The sequence below is a fragment of the Electrona antarctica genome (genome assembly GCF_951216825.1).
Source record: "Electrona antarctica genome assembly, chromosome: 6".
In the NCBI taxonomy this organism is placed as follows: Eukaryota; Metazoa; Chordata; class Actinopteri; order Myctophiformes; family Myctophidae; genus Electrona; species Electrona antarctica.
The window spans coordinates 56,002,970-56,023,934 of record NC_136811.1 but is presented as its reverse complement, the minus strand read 5'-3'; the positions used below and the strand labels follow the sequence as shown (position 1 = coordinate 56,023,934).

The following is a 20,965-nucleotide window of genomic DNA, read 5'->3' as shown; positions in this document are numbered from 1 at the left end:
GGAAGGAAACTGTCCTCCCTGTCAGTCCCTCCTCCTACTCCAACAGAGTAGCAGTGTATCTAGACCATGCTGCTGGCACTGTGTCCTTCTACACAGTGTCCTCTGACACACTCACACACCTGTACACCTTCCAGTCCACGTTCACTAAACCTCTCTATGTAGGGTTCAGGTTCTACAGCGATGACTCCTCAGTGTCTCTGTGAGTCACATAGAGGAGGAGGAGGAGGAGCACCATGTACAGTAGTATAATGGATATAGTATAATGTGGTTGTGGCTCCTCTCTCTCTGTGTGTGTGTGTGTGTGTGTGTGTGTGTGTGTGTGTGTGTGTGTGTGTGTGTGTGTGTGTGACACACAGAGGCTCCTCAGTGTTTGATATTATTACTATTTGTATTTCATAGAAGAGGGGGGGGGGGGGGAAGATCTACAAGCTCACAACATGTTGTGACGATTTGTAAATCTACAGTTTTCAATGCATTCCAACCTTTCTTTCTTATTTAATCAGAATGTTGGACCAAAATGACATTTGAAATGAAGTTAAACAAGTGATATTTGTATGCATATTGTTCTGAACACCTCAGTGCATTCTATAAGTATCATTTTAGGAGCCACTTTGAGAACCCCTGTTGTAAAAGACTCTTCTGTTTGGAGTTAAATGTACTCAAGAAATACAGAAAAAAAGTGTAATCAAAATAATAAAATTGAATAAAAAATAATTGCTTTGTCTTTTCTTATTGTTTAAATTGTGTAACAGGCTGCTTGTACAGTGGTGTGAGAAGAAGTACACAACGCTATGTAGCATCCACACAACGGTCATAATTACCGTACAGTTAATTTGCATATGAATGAAATGCCATGTTATTGCACAACATTTCACTGTGCTGCACATTTCGATCACATTTTCGGCCACTCCCCTTTACACACACGCACGCACGCACGCACACACGCACACAGAGACGATGGTGCATTTATAGTTAGATTATACACAACACTATAGAGTGTCGCAGTCCCGCCTCCTACCCTGGCCCAGGAAATGAAACCCAATGCATTTCCCTCATAGACATTTTTTAAAGTATTTATTTAAAGACGGTTACGCCGCGGACAAAGCCAACTCGAGTCGTGACAACTCATGACAACACAAACAATATTTTGGACCAAACAAATAATTACAAAGAAGAAAAACAACAAAAAAAGTGTTGTAACCTGCCGTTTTTTTCTTCTTTCTAATTATTTGTTTGGTCCAAAATATTGTTTGTGTTGTCATGAGTTGTCACGACTCGAGTTGGCTTTGTCCGCGGCGTAACCGTCTTTAAATAAATACTTTAAAAAATGTCTATGAGGAAAATGCATTGGGTTTCATTTCCTGGGCCAGGGCAAGGATAGTCTAAGAAGGATAAGACGCGAAGACCGTACGGGCGACGCCATGTTGCTTTGGAAGGAAAGAAACATGCGCAATGGGCTATATGCAGCCAACACTTCCGTGTTCAGCTTCCTTGGTCTCAACTGCGCATGTTTCTTTCCTTCCAAAGCAACATGGCGTCGCCCGTACGGTCTTCGCGTCTTATCCTTCTTAGACTATCCTTGGGCCAGGGTAGGAGGCGGGACTGCGACGCTCTATACAGCTCATCATTAGAGCTGTGTTCATGTTTACACCTGTTGCATTGTCTTTGTCGCCCCCATGTGGACAAAACGATCCATTACAAGTATAAGTCAATAAATCCACTGTTCACTTGATAAAATACAAGACGTACAAATGTAGTGTACAAATGGACCCTAACGGGTTCATTTCGTTCCATTTGTACACTCTCAGAGTTAAAATAACATTGATTTTACAATATAAATTGGGGTTTCAGAGATATAAATGCCATTAAATGGGGGTCCGTAGACTAATGCATGTCAAACTGGGGGGGTCCTTGAAATTAAACGGGTTGAGAATCACTGCTAGAGCCGTACAAATCTTGTCTTATGGGGGTCCCTGGCATATCTTTTGTATTGTGTCGGGCCTTGATGCCATCGTGATGACTGTTTTTATACTCGGCTTGTAGAACTAATATTTTCAACATGCAACATGCAAGTGTAAAATGACTTATAGGCTACTGGATCTCTTCCACTAGTCTAACATTTTAGTCTAGTTTTTATTTGTTGACGAAATTGTCAATACATTCAGTCTTAGTTTTTGTCAACATAGCTTAGTTTTCATTTCGTTTCCATTTCGTTTTTCTCAGTGAAAAAAGGTAGTCGACGACCATTTTTCGTCTTAGTTTTAATCGATGAAATCAACACTGCCAGCGATACTTAATGCTGTCCCTCAAACTAACTGTTTGGATCCATGGTCACCCTGGCCTAGATTATGCATTGTGATCTTGTAGATCAGCTGTTTTCACCGTCACGTTGTCATGGTAACCAGCTGGTTACCATGACGCCACTTCACTGCGTCACACACGTCGGCAACCGCATGACCACTTCCCCTTTCTCACATCACTCCAATCCTGGCCTCCCTGCACTGTCTTCCTGTGGAGTTCAGGGTCCAGTTTAAGGTACTGGTATCTTTTAGAGCTATTCATGGTCAGGCCCCAGAATTCCTGACAGAACTTGTGCCACGTTATGTGCCCAGAAGGGCCCTTGGGTCTGCAGAACAGGGTCTGTGAGCCCCGCCCCCACCCTTGGGTCTGCAGAACAGGGTCTGTGAGCCCCGCCCCCACCCTCCACGACATTAAAAAACAAAGGTGACAAAGCATTTCAGGCTGTAGCGGCCAGGCTTTGGAATGCTCTTCCACTAGCCCTGGGACTTGCACCCTCTGTGGACATTTTTAAAAACAGCCTTACAACGTTCCTCTTTGAACAAGCATGTGTGAAGGGTAACGGTTCAACCTGAATTTTCTGATTTCTCCTATATTTATTGACTCTTCAAAAATGCATTCTGGCCGGCCTTGATGGTGTCATAATGGCTGATTTTACACTTGGTTGCATGCTGAAAATAGCAGATCTAAGCTCACAGCAGCTTAGATCTGCTATTTTCAGAGCACAACACCCGACCACAACCACATTTTCTCTTTTCCACTATAGTCCCTAACTTGACATTTGTTGACAAAATTGTCAATATATTTAGTCATAGTTTTAGTCATCATAGCTTATTAGTTTTTATTTAGTTTACGTCAGTAAAAAACAGGTAGTCGACGAACATTTTTCATCATAGTTTTAGTCGACGAAATCAACACGGACGTGCGTGTGTTTGTGTGAGACTTGCACCCTCTGTGGACATTTTTAAAAACAGCCTTAACCCATTTTGACCGGAGATCAGATTCTAAAAATGTCTTCTACATCCTGACAGTTTTCTGTCATGTTTCTATGTCAGTCGTTCTTCGATTTTTCAAAAATAGCAGACCTACAAGCTCGTAGCGCGCCACTCGGTGGCGCGCTACGAGCTTGTAGATCTGCTATTTTTCAATAGCTAAAGCATAACATAATGCTAACCAAAATGGGTTAATAACCCCTAGACCTATAAGGAAATGTAACAAAACCTATTTAGGTTCATCTTACGGTGGACATGTTTCCCTGAAGAGGAATCTTTGAAATGTTTCATAGTTTTAGAAATACAGTGCTTTCAAATTTGAGACATTTATAATGGGGCTCAATGGCAGCTCTATGGTACGTAAAAAAAAATCACTTTTACCTAGAAACTCCATTCACACTTTTTTATAATTCAGCTTACTGTGGAGACACATGCTGGAACTTTTGACTTTGAAATGTTTTGTAGTTTCTGAGTTATTTAACTTAAACGCCCAATGCATTCTCAATGGCAATAGCAGACTTTGGCATGCTACTAGTCCTACAGACTTTACAGTCCTACGGGAGCTTTGTCTATCGTTTGTTGTGTTGTTGTTTATCTAGACGTTCAAATGTTTATGAATCACAATGGAGACAAAGCCTCTGGCTTTTCTGTCATTATCTATTTGTCTTGTATTTTATTGCATGTAAAGCACTTTGTGAGTCCTCTGTGAAAGCTTCTGTATAAATAAAATGTACTTACTTACTTCAAAATAAACTCACTTTGTGGTAAATGTGATTTAATTGAAAAGCTAGAGCAGGCTAGCAGTTTAAAGATTAGTATTTTTTAAAACAAGAATTCAAGTTACCAGAAAAAAAGGACAGGTGTTTTCCAATCTTAACGGTGCCGGAGATTAGCTGGTCACACACACACACACACACACACACACACACACACACACACACACACAGACGGAGTGCAAAACATACCCTCTCGGGGTGCATACTTATGCCTCTTTTACACGGTAAACGGTAAAGTCCTGTTGCGTTCTCATTTTTTATTGACCCTTTACACGAGAACGCACACATTATGAAAACGCTATAATGTCGCTAGGTGGCGGTAACGGGCTGCCAAATAGACCAGTCACCCACGTATAAGAAGAAGAACCCCTTCACGCAACCCTATCGGGGTTTTGAATGACGCTTCCAGAACACAACCCGGTTGTGTCCGTCGCTCGCTACGCATCGAGGTGGCTGACAGGCAGCCCAGAGCATGCAGGCAGAGCGCGCCAAGGGATGGTTATATATTTTATAATACATTAGGCTACATAAAAGCTGCTGCCGCGGCTGCCACCTATCACAATGAAGGCATTTTATTTACATCATGGTTTTACATTCACCATCGCTGATGAGCAGCGCTTTGTAGGCGAGGAGGGAGGCTTGTTCAGGAACTCCATTATATCATAATTATATGGCTCTGCATCAATGTAATAATATATGCGCTGTGAGCCAACGTGATCCATGATGTCATAGGTTTTGCGGATTCACCGTTTTGCCTGTTTACATGGAGAAGGGATACAACGGCGTTCTCAAAGATTTCCACTCTGGGAGGTTTCACTTTGTTGCGTTTTCACCTCCTGAAAACACCCTTCTCGTCTAAACGACTGTGGCGACTGTGGCTCAAGAGGTAGAGCAGGTCTTCCAATGATCCATGGGTCGGCGGTTCGAATCCCGGCTCCTCCTGTCTACATGTCGAAGTGTCCTTGGGCAAGACACTGAACCCCAAATTGCTCCCGATGTGCTGGTTGGTGCCTTGCATGGCTTCCGCCGCAATCGGTGTATGAATGTGTGTGTGAATGGGTGAATGTAATGCGCCTTGGATAAAGGCGCTATATAAATGCACCATTTACCATTTAAACGGACCCCAGCAAACAATACTTTATTTTACCGTTTCTTATGAACACCGTTCTCGTGCAAAGACCACCTTAGTTCAGACTAGTCATTGGTTAGACATGGGTTAAGGTTAGGTTTAGGTGTGCTGCCTCGTGGGAGGTTAGGGTTTGAGATAGGTTGTAGTTGTAGGACTAATGACTGGTCTAACCAATGACTAGTCTGAACCAAAAACTGTCTAAACTAAGTACTGCACCCCTCTCCTCATTCGGCCTGGTGGAGACAAAAAACACTTCCCTGCCAGGGTTGAATGTCAACATAAACAGTGGAACACAAGGAAACACACCAGCACAATAATATAGTGGCTGATATAGGAGCTAAAATATTTATTTATATACATATATATATATATATTTTTTTTTTTAAAGAAAAAAATATATAAATGTTGCCTATAGTATCCCTTTAACCCATTCTGGACGGGAACCCCTTTTGGTGTTTTAAGCATTATGTTGTTCTTTAGCTATTGAAAAACAGCAGATGTACAAGCTCGTAGCGCGGCACTCGATCTTGTAGATCTGCTATTTTTGAAAAGGGTCGTGAAAATGGCGCGAATCTTTATATATATGCTTTCAGAGCGAACGCTCAAATCTTTGCTTCTGGCACAACATAATTTGACTCGGGGGGTCCCTGGGGCGACCCCTACCTCGCCCCTCCCCCCTCGCCCCAGACCGTGGATCCTCTCGCGGGGTCCTCTGGCGTGCAGGCGACGTGTCCGGCCGCTGCTCTCTCCCGGGCGCAGAGCAACGGCTGTTAGCGTCGCGGCCCGCCGCCGCCGGTCAGCTCGCCACGGGCGCGGTCCTGCGTTTGGCCGGTGTGGGCGCTGTGGCGCTGCAGCCGCGGCCGTTTGGAGGCAACGGCCATGGGGGACCGACTCTCACCGTGGCTGTCCCTCCTCCCCCTCGCTTCCTCCAAGCTGTCCTCCCTGTCCCTCCTCCCCCTCGCTTCCTCCTCCCTGTCCTCCCTGTCCCTCCTCCCCCTCGCTTCCTCCTCCCTGTCCCTCCTCCCCCTCGCTTCCTCCTCCCTGTCCTCCCTGTCCCTCCTCCCCCTCGCTTCCTCCTCCCCGTCCTCCCTGTCCTCCCTGTCCCTCCTCCCCCTCGCTTCCTCCTCCCTGTCCTCCCTGTCCCTCCTCCCCCTCGCTTCCTCCTCCCTGTCCCTCATCCCCCTCGCTTCCTCCTCCCTGTCCTCCCTGTCCCTCATCCCCCTCGCTTCCTCCTCCCTGTCCTCCCTGTCCCTCATCCCCCTCGCTTCCTCCTCCCTGTCCCTCATCCCCCTCGCTTCCTCCTCCCTGTCCTCCCTGTCCTCCCTGTCCCTCCTGTCCCTCGCTTCCTCCTCCCTGTCCTCCCTGTCCCTCCTCCCCTTCGCTTCCTCCTCCCTGTCCTCCCTGTCCTCCCTCCCCCTCTTCCCCCTTGCTTCCTCCAAGCTGTCCTCCCTGTCCCTCCTCCCCCTCGCTTCCTCCAAGCTGTCCTCCCTGGGGTGGCGACTCCCCAAGCTGTCCTCCCTGGGGTGGCGACTCCCCAAGCTGTCCTCCCTGGGATGGTGACTCCCCAAGCTGTCCTCCCTGGGGTGGCGACTCCCCAAGCTGTCCTCCCTGGGATGGTGACTCCCCAAGCTGTCCTCCCTGGGGTGGCGACTCCCCAAGCTGTCCTTCCTGGGGTGGCGACTCCCCAAGCTGTCCTCCCTGGGGTGGCGACTCCCCAAGCTGTCCTCCAGCGCTGAGGGACAAAAAAACATGACACACACGTTGGTCACACACTTTGACTGACCTGAATGATAACCTGTATATGCTTTCTTGGGCATAATATATATTAGGCATCTCCCGGCTGGAGTCGCCGGGATAAATTAGACGCAGCTGCAGCAGATGAGCCTAATGAATTAAAGAGAGAGAGAGATGAGTGTGTGTGTGTGTGTGTGTGTGTGTGTGTGTGTGTGTGTGTGTGTGTGTGTGTGTGTGTGTGTGTGTGTGTGTGTGTGTGTGTGTGTGTGTGTGTGTGTCAGTAATCAGCAGAGATAGAGAGAGAGAGAGAGACGTTAGTGATCCTGTAATCAGCAGAGATAGAGAGAGAGAGAGACGTTAGTGATCCTGTAATGATAGAGAGAGAGAGAGAGATGTGTGTGTGTGTGTGTGTGTGTGTGTGTGTGTGTGTGTGTGTGTGTGTGTGTGTGTGTGTGTGTGTGTGTGTGTCAATTGAATACAGCTGCAGAGCATCAGTAATCAGCAGAGATAGAGAGAGAGAAGTTAGTGATCCTGTAATGATGCAGAGCATCAGTAATCAGCAGAGAGATAGAGAGAGAGAGAGACGTTAGTGATCCTGTAATGATAGAGAGACAGAGAGAGAGAGAGAGAGAGAGAGACGTTAGTGATCCTGTAATGCCACAATTGAAGGGGTTCTCCCCCAGGCTTTTCTTGTTTGTTTTTTACTATCATTTTTATCCCACGATTTTGTAACCCATGTTTTACCCCTGTGTCAATTATCTAATGTGATCCTGGGCTCTACACACCCTCCGCCAACCTATAGTCCCCATATATGGGGGATATGGGGAGAGCAACGGACTTGAACTCATGCTTCCTTCATGCCTGAGTGTCCAAGTTGCTCCTTTCTTTTTTTTTGAAAATAAAATGCACGTGGTCTCCGAGGCTGGAGCAACGTGCACATGCATACAGATAATTAACCCATTTTGACCTGAGATCAGATTCTATAAATGTCTTCTACATCCTGACAGTTTTCTGAAAAAGCTATGTTTCTATATCAGTCGTTCATCGATGATGGATCTGGTAGATCTGCTACTTTGGTATTTTGTGGACTGGTGTCAATATGTTTCCTTTTGGCCCAGACCGTGTTCATCTTGCCCTTTGACCATCAGTTTTATCATCAGCCTACTGCCTGTTTACTCTGGGCTGTTCTCCTTATCCTATTTATGTCATGTCACCCTCCACAGGCCTAATCATCTCAGCCCTATATTATTATATCATATTATATTATGGATTGCCTGACGCCAAGTTAAGTTTCACTGTCTGTCTCCAGACAAAAGTTAACTGGCATATTGAGAGGTCTATTTGGATAAACACTGCATGTATTTGACCTTGATGCCTAGTGAGAAAAGGGATAGCGGCTCAGGGAGTATTTCTCTCTGTTAAGAGTTCACAGCTAGCCGGGAAGAAATGTTATCTTCAGGTTGCCATAGCAACGCCAGCCTCAGTGCTTTCCCGGCCTATGGCTTTCAATGACGGAACTAAGGAAGTTGTCCCAATATCAGTCCCATCATCTATGTGCTGGTCCAATGAGCAGTGCCAGCGTGGCATAGTGGAAATTAACTGTGTGTTCAGCCAATGAAATGTGTATCAACAATTGTATTCTACAGTATTAATGCCTGGCACATGATTGTGTCCGGCAGAGAGAGAACCCTGTGCAGTTTGTCGCACAGGGTGAGAGTTTTTTGTAATTTGGCTGTGTGTGGATCTGTTCTGTCTCTCTGATCTGAAAATGAATAGACCTAAACCATAATCTGCTGATTGGACAATCCTTCTTCCTGGTGGTGTCATCTTTTTATTGGGTACAAGGTATTTTTCTAAAAGAATATTCCCTGCTCAGATCAACATCTAGATGTTGATCTCTCTGCTTAAAGTAATCCTGTTAAAACTAATGGTTAACTTGGTCATAGGCTCTCGGCCTAGTGTTGTGGTGCTGAGTATTTCTGTGTACTCTTTGAGTACTTTCTCTAAAGTATTTTTTATAGTTATAGCCCTGTGTAGCTCAGTAATTCAGTATAATACAGTCCTTTAGATCCTGGGAATCATTAATTGTCCCTTCTGCATTTTATATGCAACTAATGGGTTTTATCTTAATTATATATCCATCAATCGATTTTTCAAAAATAGCAGACCTACAAGCTCTTATGACCTTGTAGATCTGCTATTTTTCAATAGCTAAAGCATAACATAATGCTAACACCAAAAGGGGTTCCCGCCCAAAATGTGTTTTAATGCTTTAGAGTCATTGTTATGTGACGTTGTTATGTGCAATGATGTCTTCCTATTTGTAGGGGTTCATCCTGGAGGCTGAAACCTTGACAGTCAAATGTGCCAATGGAAAAAAAAAAACGTTTGTCTTGGGAAGTGTGTGCAAGTACACGACATTGTGAGGAGTAACACTGCCCTCTACTGGCAAATGTGGCATACTGCTGCTACTGTGATTTTACCGTCAGTGGATGAGGCCGTGTTCTCCGTGGTGGAAAAAGTATAAAGAAAAAAATCAATACTATTGCGATTAGGGATGCACCGAAAGGGACATTCTTGGCCGAAACCGAATATATGAAACAGTCGGCCGAAAACCGAATACTGAATAAATTATCCGATTATGATTAATATTATATATCTTTTTTCCTACCATTGCTGTCATGGCCGTACCTTAAAGCTACCTGATTTATGGCAAAATAAAATGTTATGGAAAAACTTAACTTAAATAATAATCACTATTATGGGTCCAAAATAATACATTTATTCAGCACATTTGAATGCATACTCTATTCGGTGATATATTTTCTGCCAATTCAGGCCGAAACCGAATAGGCAGAAAATGCTTTTTTTTTTTCTTTTTCTGCCGAATATTTTCTGCAGCTGAATATTCGGTGCATCACCAATTGCAATAATAGAAATACTCTGTTACAAGTAAAAGTCCCAAATCCAAAATGTACTTGAGTAGAAGTACAAAAGTATTGGCATCAAAATGTATTTGAAATACCAAAAGTAAAAGTAGGCATCATGCAGAATGTACAGTTTCAAGTTTTCAAATCATAATTAAAAAAATGTCTTCCTAAATCCTGACAGTTTTCTGAAAAACCTTATGTTTCTGTATCAGTGGTGCTCAATATTTTATGTCAAGGACCCCAAACATTATATGAATTTGGCCGCCGACCCCCATCTGAAAATATGTTGTTCCAGGGACATTCAAAGCTTTGCACTACATTTTCACGATTTTTCAAAAAATAGCAGACCTACAAGCTCATAGCGCGGCACTCGGTGCCGCGCTATGAGCTTGTAGGTCTGCTATTTTGCTATGTCAAAAAGGGTTCCCGCCCAAAATGGGTTAAAATAAAAAATATTTTGAAAATAGCAGATCTACAAGCTTGTAGATCTGCATGTTCTGTAATGATGCTAATTAGGGATGTGCCGAGGAGACATTTTGGCCGATATCGATATCCGATATAATTAATTGCTGTTTACGGCCGATAACCGATATTACCGATGTCGATATGATCTCATTCTGTATTGAAAAAATATAATAACTTTGTCCATTCTGAAAAATACATGTACCAGGGTGTCTGCACTGCAGGCTTATAGGCAAGTCACATTTAACTTAAATACCTTTTATATTTAATACTGTGAGCTTGTAGATCTGTTCAAGCGGTTACTTTGGGCTTGTTTATCTGTAAAGACAGAGCGATTAATCGGACCGATTAATGAATCGGTCTGATTGATTAATCGAACCGATGCCGATTAATCTAAAAACAACTAAAACCGACTGATACCGATGTGTTTGCCGATTAATCTACCATCATAATACACACTAATACACACATCATGATAATCCTAATGTGTGTAGTGTGTGTAGGCGTGTAATGATGTCTATGTCGTGTGAATCGATTCACGCTCGAAGCAATTTAAATCGCGATTAAATCACAATTTGAGTCGTGGCGCAAACAGCAAAAAACAGTAAAACGGAGAAGAAAGCACAGGAATACTAAGTGAATTGATTAAAAACATAGTTTCCAGTCATTTGCTGCTGTAGTGAAAACAGGATAAGTGAGGGAAAAATAAATAAATAAAATACTGGATTTCTGTAAGAAGACGAAGAAGAAGAATATTGTTTACCATATACTGTAGGTGCCATATGTTTTTTGTGTCCATATCACTACGCCCAAAAAATAGTTCCATGGGATAGAGGGGTCAAAGTTGAACGCTAATATTTCAGAAATAGGTCAACAATACAAATTACGTTAGTTTTGTGGATTAAAATGACCGGAACTACTTAATATTTCACCAAAACCAGAGCAGAACTCCCACCACGGGACTCGGGCAATCAATTAATACAGTTGCAACCACTATATTAACAGTTTGACGCCATACCCCGCGGAACCCGCCTTTTAATCAAATATCCTACGCTGCCTGGATTGTTTTATTACCTTTGGAGCATACGCTGAAGTATTTGGGCGTTTGATCCGTGAAGATCGGGTAAGAAATGGTCGTTCGTCTTGTTATGATCAGATGCACCAGCGGCCATGACAATGCGAAACGAAACCAAAGTGCAGAGCAAGTTGTAGTCCAAACAAACCCCCCGTCCACTTGCATTGGGCTCAATTTCCCAGAAGCCCTAGCAGCCCAGATGACTTGATTTCCGGTTTCGTCATCATAACGCGACGGCCGCGTCATCAGGTCACGGATAAATGCGCTGTTTATTTTTAATTATTTTAAAACAGAGAATTAAACGCATTAAAAAATAGCGGGAATGTGGTATTATGCAGCGGCGCAACACTGGATCAAACAATTAGCGGCAGTAGAACTGTTTTAATGGCAAGTATTTCATACAGCTTAAGATAAAACAAAATCTGAACTATCCCTTTAAGGAGACATTTGTCTTAATAGTATAACTAAAGTAGTAACCTGACGAAGCTCTTAATAGGATAACTAAAGTAGTAACCTGACGAAGCTCTTAATAGGATAACTAAAGTAGTAACCTGACGAAGCTCTTAATAGTATAACTAAAGTAGTAACCTGACGAAGCTGGTCTTAATAGGATAACTAAAGTAGTAACCTGACGAAGCTCTTAATAGGATAACTAAAGTAGTAACCTGACGAAGCTCTTAATAGGATAACTAAAGTAGTAACCTGACGAAGCTCACGCCAAAACAACTAAAGTAGTAACCTGACGAAGCTCACGCCAAAACAACTAAAGTAGTAACCTGACGAAGCTCACGCCAAAACAACTAAAGTAGTAACCTGACGAAGCTCACGCCAAAACAACTAAAGTAGTAACCTGACGAAGCTCACGCCAAAACAACTAAAGTAGTAACCTGACGAAGCTCACGCCAAAACAACTAAAGTAGTAACCTGACGAAGCTCACACCAAAACAACTAAAGTAGTAACCTGACGAAGCTCACACCAAAACAACTAAAGTAGTAACCTGACGAAGCTCACGCCAAAACAACTAAAGTAGTAACCTGACGAAGCTCACGCCAAAACAACTAAAGTAGTAACCTGACGAAGCTCACGCCAAAACAACTAAAGTAGTAACCTGACGAAGCTCACGCCAAAACGCCTCATGCAAATCAGTTGATGATTCAGGACGGGAACCCCTTTTGTTTTTTTAAGCATTATGATATACTTCAGCCATTGAAAAATAGCAGATCTACAAGCTGAAATATTGTAAAAATGTCGTGCAAATCTTTTGAATATAGGCTATTATATTCTTTCAGAGCGAACGTTTTAAACGCAACTCAAATCTTCGCTTCTGGGGGGGGGTCCCTCCCTGGAACAACATATTTCAGATGGGGGTCGGTGGCCAAATACAGATATTTTTTGGGGGGGAACTTGACATGAAAATGTTTGAGAACCACTGACATAGAAACATGGGTTAAGACATTTTAGTTCTTACCGTAGCAGTGTGTAGTGTGTGTTAGTTATTACTGTAGCAGTGTGTAGTGTGTGTTAGTTCTTACCGTAGCAGTGTGTAGTGTGTTTTAGTTCTTACCGTAGCAGTGTGTAGTGTGTGTTAGTTCTTACCGTAGCAGTGTGTAGTGTGTGTTAGTTCTTACCGTAGCAGTGTGTAGTAGTGTGTGTTAGTTCTTACCGTAGCAGTGTGTAGTGTGTGTTAGTTCTTACCGTAGCAGTGTGTAGTGTGTTTTAGTTATTACCGTAACAGTGTGTAGTGTGTGTTAGTTATTACCGTAGCAGTGTGTAGTGTGTGTGTTAGTTCTTACCGTAGCAGTGTGTAGTCTGTGTTAGTTCTTACCGTAGCAGTGTGTAGTGTGTGTTAGTTCTTACCGTATAGTGTGTAGAGTGTTTTAGTTCTTACCGTAGCAGTGTGTAGTGTGTGTTAGTTCTTACCGTAGCAGTGTGTAGTAGTGTGTGTTAGTTCTTACCGTAGCAGTGTGTAGTGTGTGTTAGTTCTTACCGTAGCAGTGTGTAGTAGTGTGTGTTAGTTCTTACCGTAGCAGTGTGTAGTAGTGTGTTTTAGTTCTTACCGTAGCAGTGTGTAGTGTGTGTTAGTTCTTACCGTAGCAGTGTGTAGTAGTGTGTGTTAGTTCTTACCGTAGCAGTGTGTAGTAGTGTGTGTTAGTTCTTACCGTAGCAGTGTGTAGTGTGTGTTAGTTCTTACCGTAGCAGTGTGTAGTGTGTGTTAGTTCTTACCGTAGCAGTGTGTAGTGTGTGTTAGTTCTTACCGTAGCAGTGTGTAGTAGTGTGTGTTAGTTCTTACCGTAGCAGTGTGTAGTGTGTGTTAGTTCTTACCGTAGCAGTGTGTAGTGTGTGTTAGTTCTTACCGTAGCAGTGTGTAGTGTGTGTTAGTTCTTACCGTAGCAGTGTGTAGTAGTGTGAGTTAGTTCTTACCGTAGAAGTGTGTAGTGTGTGTTTGTTCTTACCGTAGCAGTGTGTAGTGTGTTTTAGTTCTTACCGTAGCAGTGTGTAGTGTGTGTTAGTTCTTACCGTAGCAGTGTGTAGTAGTGTGTGTTAGTTCTTACCGTAGCAGTGTGTAGTGTGTTTTAGTTATTACCGTAGCAGTGTGTAGTAGTGTGTGTTAGTTCTTACCGTAGCAGTGTGTAGTAGTGTGTGTTAGTTCTTACCGTAGCAGTGTGTAGTAGTGTGTGTTAGTTCTTACCGTAGCAGTGTGTAGTGTGTTTTAGTTCTTACCGTAGCAGTGTGTAGTGTGTGTTAGTTCTTACCGTAGCAGTGTGTAGTAGTGTGTGTTAGTTCTTACAGTAGCAGTGTGTAGTGTGTGTGTTAGTTCTTACCGTAGCAGTGTGTAGTGTGTGTTAGTTCTTACTGTAGCAGTGTGTAGTCTGTGTTAGTTCTTACCGTAGCAGTGTGTAGTAGTGTGTGTTAGTTCTTACCATAGCAATGTGTAGTGTGTCTTAGTTCTTACCGTAGCAGTGTGTAGTGTGTGTTAGTTCTTACCGTAGCAGTATGTAGTGTGTGTTAGTTCTTACCGTAGCAGTGTGTAGTGTGTGTTAGTTCTTACCGTAGCAGTGTGTAGTAGTGTGTGTTAGTTCTTACCGTAGCAGTGTGTAGTAGTGTGTGTTAGTTCTTACCGTAGCAGTGTGTAGTGTGTGTTAGTTCTTACCTTAGCAGTGTGTAGTAGTGTGTGTTAGTTCTTACCGTAGCAGTGTGTAGTAGTGTGTGTTAGTTCTTACCGTAGCAGTGTGTAGTAGTGTGTGTTAGTTCTTACCGTAGCAGTGTGTAGTGTGTGTTAGTTCTTACCGTAGCAGTGTGTAGTAGTGCGTGTGGTCGTCCCTTCACAACGCCTCCTCTCCACAGCTCTCTTCACAGAGTCCAACAGTCCAAACGTCTCACACAGAGAGGTCAGTATGAACGCATCTGACGCACGCACGCACGCACACGCACACACGCACACACACACACACACACACACACACACACACACACACACACACACACACACACACACACACACACACACACACACACACACAGAGAAAGCTCTTTAACTTGAGAGTGTATACAAACCGAATCATTTGTACACTACAAATCAGACCTGTTATGGTCGTTCAGGGCTCTGACATCTCTTTGTGTTTCCGGTAATAGTATCGTCCGCTCATGTCCATGGCAGAATGGCAAAAAAAAACATTGACAAAAACGTTCCCACCACATGCATTAACCTGACTCTCTGCTGCCCCATCTGGCGGAGTCAGGTTAGGCATGCATGGCACCTTCGCTCTTATTATCGCACATCGTCACACCGTGTGATCTTATTCTAATCACAAATGGCGTCCTCACTTCTGTCTTCAAAGGTCGCGTTTCATTACACACTTATGTTTTTGTGATCAGGGTGTGGTCATGTGATCAGGGTGTGGTCAGTGGTCATGTGATCAGGGTGTGTTCTCACCTGTGTCCAGCAGGGCGCAGCGCTCAGCGCGTCGCTCCACTCCTCTGAGAGCCGACAGCAGCTCAGTGTGGACGCTGGACAACACCTGCCCCATCAGGCCCTGGTCGGCTACACCCTGCCACAGGGCCAGCGTCCCTGCCCCACACACACACACACACACACACACACACACACACACACACACACACACACACACACACACACACACACACACACACACACACACACACACACACACACACACACACACACACACACACACACACACACACACACACACAAATCAAAATCCATACGATGAGAAAAAAAGAGGGAATTGGGGCTCAAGAGGTTTTAAGTAGCTTGTAATGTCAAACTAGGGGTTAATCGTGATTCTGAATCCATTCCGAGCATTATAGTTTTGCACGAAAAAACACTCCTTTGGGCTAAATTCGGCCATAGCCACTTGCCCAAATGTGCCCGAATGTGATGACCTCATCACATTGTGAAAACGGCTATGGATGTTTTTACGTGCAAAACTAATGCTTGGAAGGGATCCGCAATCATGAATAACCCCTAGTTTGACACGTCACATTTTTTATCAAAATGTTTATCCCACAATTTTGTAACCCATGTTTTTCACCCAGTGTCAATTATCTAATGTAATCCTGGGTGCTACACTTCCTCTGCCAACCTGAGGGGGCAGCAGACTGACCTCATGCTTCCTTCTATGCATGAGGAGTCCAAGCTGCTTCTTTTCACCTGACAGGGGAGAGTTTCCCCTGCCGGACGTAGCGCGTGGAAGGAACACGTTATTCCGACCAGTTCCTTTCCCCTCCATCAGGCACCCCGGCTGGCCAGGGGGAGGTAGTTTAGAGACCATGATTACGGCATGTTTTTGTGAGGGTACCTACCCTAGGGGACACGGGGAGAACATGCAAACTCTAGAAAGAAGGGCCCTTTCGCCATCCCCGCCTCGGGTATGGGCACTGATGAGGAGGAAGGAACACGCCCCCAGTGCCCACAGCGTCCCCAGCAAGAATCGAGCCCAGGTCCTTCTAGCTGTGAGGCGACAGCACTACCGGCTGTGCCACCGTGACCCCACGTCACATGCTCCTTAAAGCATAATTAGAATTAGATTGTTTTTGCCTTAGGCCTATATGTTTTCCATGGTACCCCAACATTCAACCCCTGTTTTTACCATGATCCAAATTTCCAAATTTACCAAAATGTATATAATAATCATTTTTTAATATTATTTGGATGACCCTAAGGATCATAAAACGATTACTATTGCAATTTATTTTGGGTCAAATCTTAGATTGACTGCATGGCCTATTTGGTACTATATATAACCTGGCGGAGTCAGGTTAATTTGGTCCACCCATTCCTAAGACATGTGACAATGGTCCAGTGAATATAAAAAATAAAAAAAGTCCATTGTGGGTGTATTGGATTTTTCTCTATCACACTATCACTAAACACGGGTAAAATTCACCCCAACACCTGTAGGAGAAACCAGGGATGTGGGCGGGGCAACACACCTACCTTCTATGATGTCACTGAGCATCATGAAGGTACTGAAAGACTGCTAGCAGACCTACAAGCTCGTAGCATGGCACCGAGTGCCGCGCTACGAGCTTGTAGATCTGCTATTTTTCAATAGTATGACACAATGCTTAAAACACCAAAAGGTGCCCATACAAGAGGCGGGGTTGGCGAAAGGGCCTTTCTGTGTGGAGTTTGCATGTTCTCCCCTAGGGTAGGTACCCTCACAAAAAACATGCAGTAATCCTGGTCTCTAAACTGCCTCCCCCTGGCCAGCCGGGGCGCCTGCAGGGGAAAGAAACTGGTTGGAATAACGTGTTCCTTCCACACGCTACGTCCAACCAGGGAAACTCCCCCCTGTCAGGTGTAAAGGAGCAACTTGGACACTCAGGCATGAAGGAAGCATGAGTTCAAGTCCGTTGATTAGATAATTGACACAGGGGTGAAAAATGGGTTACAAAATTGTGGGATAAAAAGGAGGAAAAAAAACAAAAACACCAAAAGGGGTTCTCGTCCAGAATGGGTTTAAAACACTGACCAGGCATGTGAGGAGGAGGTCTCCTCTTCTTCTTGTTGCCGCGACCGTTGCTGGGGGTGGGGCGGGTTGGGGGGGTGGGGCCTCCATAGCGCCACCCTTCTGTGACACTGGCCTTCACATCGGGTGGATCCTCTGCCTTCACCACCTCCACTCCTAAGACCACCAACATCACGCACGCACGCACGCACGCACGCACGCACGCACGCACGCACGCACGCACGCACGCACGCACACGCGTGGAAGGAACACGTTATTCCGACCAGTTCCTTTCCCCTCCCATCAGGGCTGGCCAGGGGGAGGAGGGGTACAGTTTACGAACATTAAAACGCAATTCAGATTTACAATGATTCTACCCACCCTCTTCACTCTGAATTTGACTTGTTGCCATTGGGCAGGAGGCTTAGGGCAAAATTTGCTAAAAAGAAGGGTTACAAAACTTTGTTTGTGCCACTACGGCTGTGGACATTTTAAATAAAACAATGTTTAACCCATTTTGGGGCGGGAACCCCTTTTGGTGTTAGCATTATGATATGCTTTAGCTATTGAAAAATAGCAGATCTACAAGCTACAAGCTACGAGCTTGTAGGTCTGCTATTTTTTTTAAATCGAAGAACCACTGACATAGAAACATAGCTTTTTCAGAAAACTGTCAGGATGTTGAAGACATTTTTAGAATCTGATCTCAGGTCAAAATGGGTTAAATAGTTCACCTAATCCCCACTGTTCATGATCACCGTTGCTGTGTTAATGTGAATGCATTTTATATAGTATTTTAATGCACCTATATTGTATTTTTTGTAATATTTTATTCTTGTAACTGACTGCCGTATGTAAATTTAATGGACAATAAAGTTTTCTTTATCTTTGATCTTTTACTCATTTCAGTGGAAGTTTCTCAGTGGCGTTTTGAAGCACCCGGAAGAACCGTCTACTTCCGCATATTTTTTTCCGGTTTGGGCACCAAAGTTTTTGTGCCCAAAAGTGCCCAAAAGTGCAAACAGGCGATCAACGTTAAAGCCCAGCTGCACGAGCGTTTCCTCGTCATACCTCTACGGGTTCGCCTGCTGTCCCACCTCTTACCACTAGGGCCCAGCGCCTCAACGTTGGAGAGCCTCCCTGGTCTTTTACCTGCCGCGGGAGCCATCTTTCCTCCCGCCGCAGCGGGCTCAGCTGCAGGGTCCGTCCGAGATGACGAGGCGCCGTTGCTGCTGCTGCTGCTGCTGCTGCTGGGCTGCGCAGTGGAGCCCCCTGCAGGCGGGAAGGAGGAGGGCAGCAGCCGGGAGCCGCCGATGATGATGGCCGTGTCGAACTTGGTGCTGCGACACGTGTTGGTGCATACGGCGTCGTGCTGGTAGAAATCGATCTGCCCCGAGTCCATCATCTTCCTGTGTGTGTGTGTGTGTGGAGAAGGGCTTTAAAACCCATGTTGGGCGGGAACCCCTTTTGGTGTTAGCATTATGTTATGCTTTAGCTATTGAAAAATAGCAGATCTACAAGCTCGTAGCGCGCCACCGAGTGGCGCGCTACGAGCTTGTAGATCTGCTATTTTTGAAAAATCGAGTAGAATGACTGACATAGAAACATAGCTTTTTCAGAAAACTGTCATTTTCAAACAGACATTTTTAGAATCTGATCTCAGGTCAAAATGGGTTAAGCAACTAGTCGACTATTCAACTAGTCGACTGGTAAATCCACTAGTCGACCTAGTTGACTAGTTGATTAAAAAAAAAGAACTAAATAAAAAAAGACGTCTTTTTTTCTTTTCGTTTTTGTAGGCCTCAAGATCAGCTGCAGCTAGATTATAGTTATAGATTATAGTTATAGATTATAGTTATAGATTATAGTTATAGTCACCAAGCGTTGAAACCCGGAGGTCTGTATAGTTTTCAATTTAAAAAAGTATTTTAAAAAGGGTTTTAATCCACTCTGTCTCGGAATCCTTCCGCCATCTTGGATCTGTCCCAGTCTCCCCCAGAGAAGTTGCAACTGGCTGCGCAACCCCTGACCGCCGCCATGCAGGGGCGCTGTTGCACAGTTGCAATGGAGGAGGACAGATCCAAGATGGAATGGACAAAAAACATTTTCACTCAAACACAATATTTTGGACCAAACAAATAATTACAAAGAAGAAAAACAACAAAAAAGGTGTTGTAACCTGCGTTTTTTTCTACTTTCAAATGTTTTGTTTAGCCCAAAACATTGTGTTTACTGTCATGATTTGTCACGACAAGAGTTGGCTTTGTCCGCGCAACCCCTGACCGCCGCCATGCAGGGGCGCTGTTGCACAGTTGCAATGGAGGAGGACAGATCCAAGATGGAATGGACAAAAAACATTTTCACTCGCTTTTCTTTTACTTGTAAAACTGTACCGAGTGGCGTATGCGCATGCGTGCGTGCGTGCGTGCGTGCGTGCGTGCGTGCCTGCCTGCCTGCCTGCGTGCGTGCGTGCGTGCGTACCTCAGCATCACTCCTCCCAGGCGGATGGCTCTCTTCCAGTCCTTCAGCGTAGCCTTCCCCGCCAGCTGGACAAACTGCTTGGGACTGATCAGCTGACCGGCGAACTGTGGAGCACCAATCGCAAACGAGTGTCACTGAACTGTGTACGGCCAATCGCAAACATGTCTCACTGAACTGCCGGCCAATCACTATAGAGCGCCGCAGTCCCGCCGCGTTCATGACGACGCCAGACCCAGGAAATGATTCCCAATGCATTTTTCCCATAGACATTTCAAACTGTATTTATTTAAAGACCTTTTAAGCGTCGTACGAAGCCAACTCGAGTCGTGACAAATCATGACAACAAACACAATATTTTGGACCAAACAAATAATTACAAAGAAGAAAAACAACAAAAGAAGTGTTGTAACCTGCGTTTCTTTCTACTTTCAAATGTTTTGTTTGGCCCAAAACATTGTGTTTATTGTCATGATTTGTCACGACAAGAGTTGGCTTTGTCCGCGGCGTAAACGTCTTTAAATAAATACTTTCTGAAAAGTCTATGAGGAAAATGAACGGGGATTTATTTTCCGGGTCTCTCGAGGGGGCGGGACTGCGACGCTCTTATAGGGTTGCCCCGATCCGATCGTGTGACCGCACATCGGGGGCCGAGCTCGTCATTTTCAAATGATCGGAATTCGGATCGGAAGCAAAACCAAAAACAACAACAACAACAACAAAAGTGATCGGGACATCCCTAGTATCAATATTATATCCATAACATGACATTAGACTGGATATTGTCTGTGATTTGGGATATTGTATATTGTATACTATTGTGCTGGCAGCGGTGGCCGAACGGTTAGCGGAGCGGTCTTGATACCGGAAGGTCGCCAGTTCGTATCCCCAGACCAGCACGTTAAAATTACCATCGCTGAAGTGCCCTTGAGCAAGGCATTGAACCACTACCATGAAATGTTCTATGAGCAGGGTGTGGCTGGAAACAAGTTCGTCAAGCTTAGTCCACTCCCCTGGGTAAACAATGAACTTTGCTTTGTGATAAATATTGGATCTGGAAAAATTGGTATCAGATATTAAAAATCGCCAGGTTTGCAGCTGTGCTGTAGGTCAGT

At 44.4% G+C, this 20,965-nt stretch overlaps 1 protein-coding gene across 1 annotated transcript in view; it reads right to left on the bottom strand.

Annotated features, from left to right (window-relative positions):
• Nucleotides 1–5,965: 5,965 nt before the first annotated feature.
• LOC306925176 (glucocorticoid modulatory element-binding protein 1-like) overlaps nucleotides 5,966–20,965 on the bottom strand; it is a gene marked incomplete at both ends in the record, with an annotated part of 28,272 nt that continues 13,272 nt past the window's right edge. Inside the window, 6 exons of the mRNA XM_079503866.1 lie at nucleotides 5,966–6,043; nucleotides 6,626–6,927; nucleotides 14,686–14,802; nucleotides 15,332–15,466; nucleotides 18,525–18,781; nucleotides 19,854–19,957. Coding sequence (XP_079359992.1) covers nucleotides 5,966–6,043; nucleotides 6,626–6,927; nucleotides 14,686–14,802; nucleotides 15,332–15,466; nucleotides 18,525–18,781; nucleotides 19,854–19,957 — 993 coding nt within the window. The remainder of the gene's footprint in view (nucleotides 6,044–6,625; nucleotides 6,928–14,685; nucleotides 14,803–15,331; nucleotides 15,467–18,524; nucleotides 18,782–19,853; nucleotides 19,958–20,965) is intronic.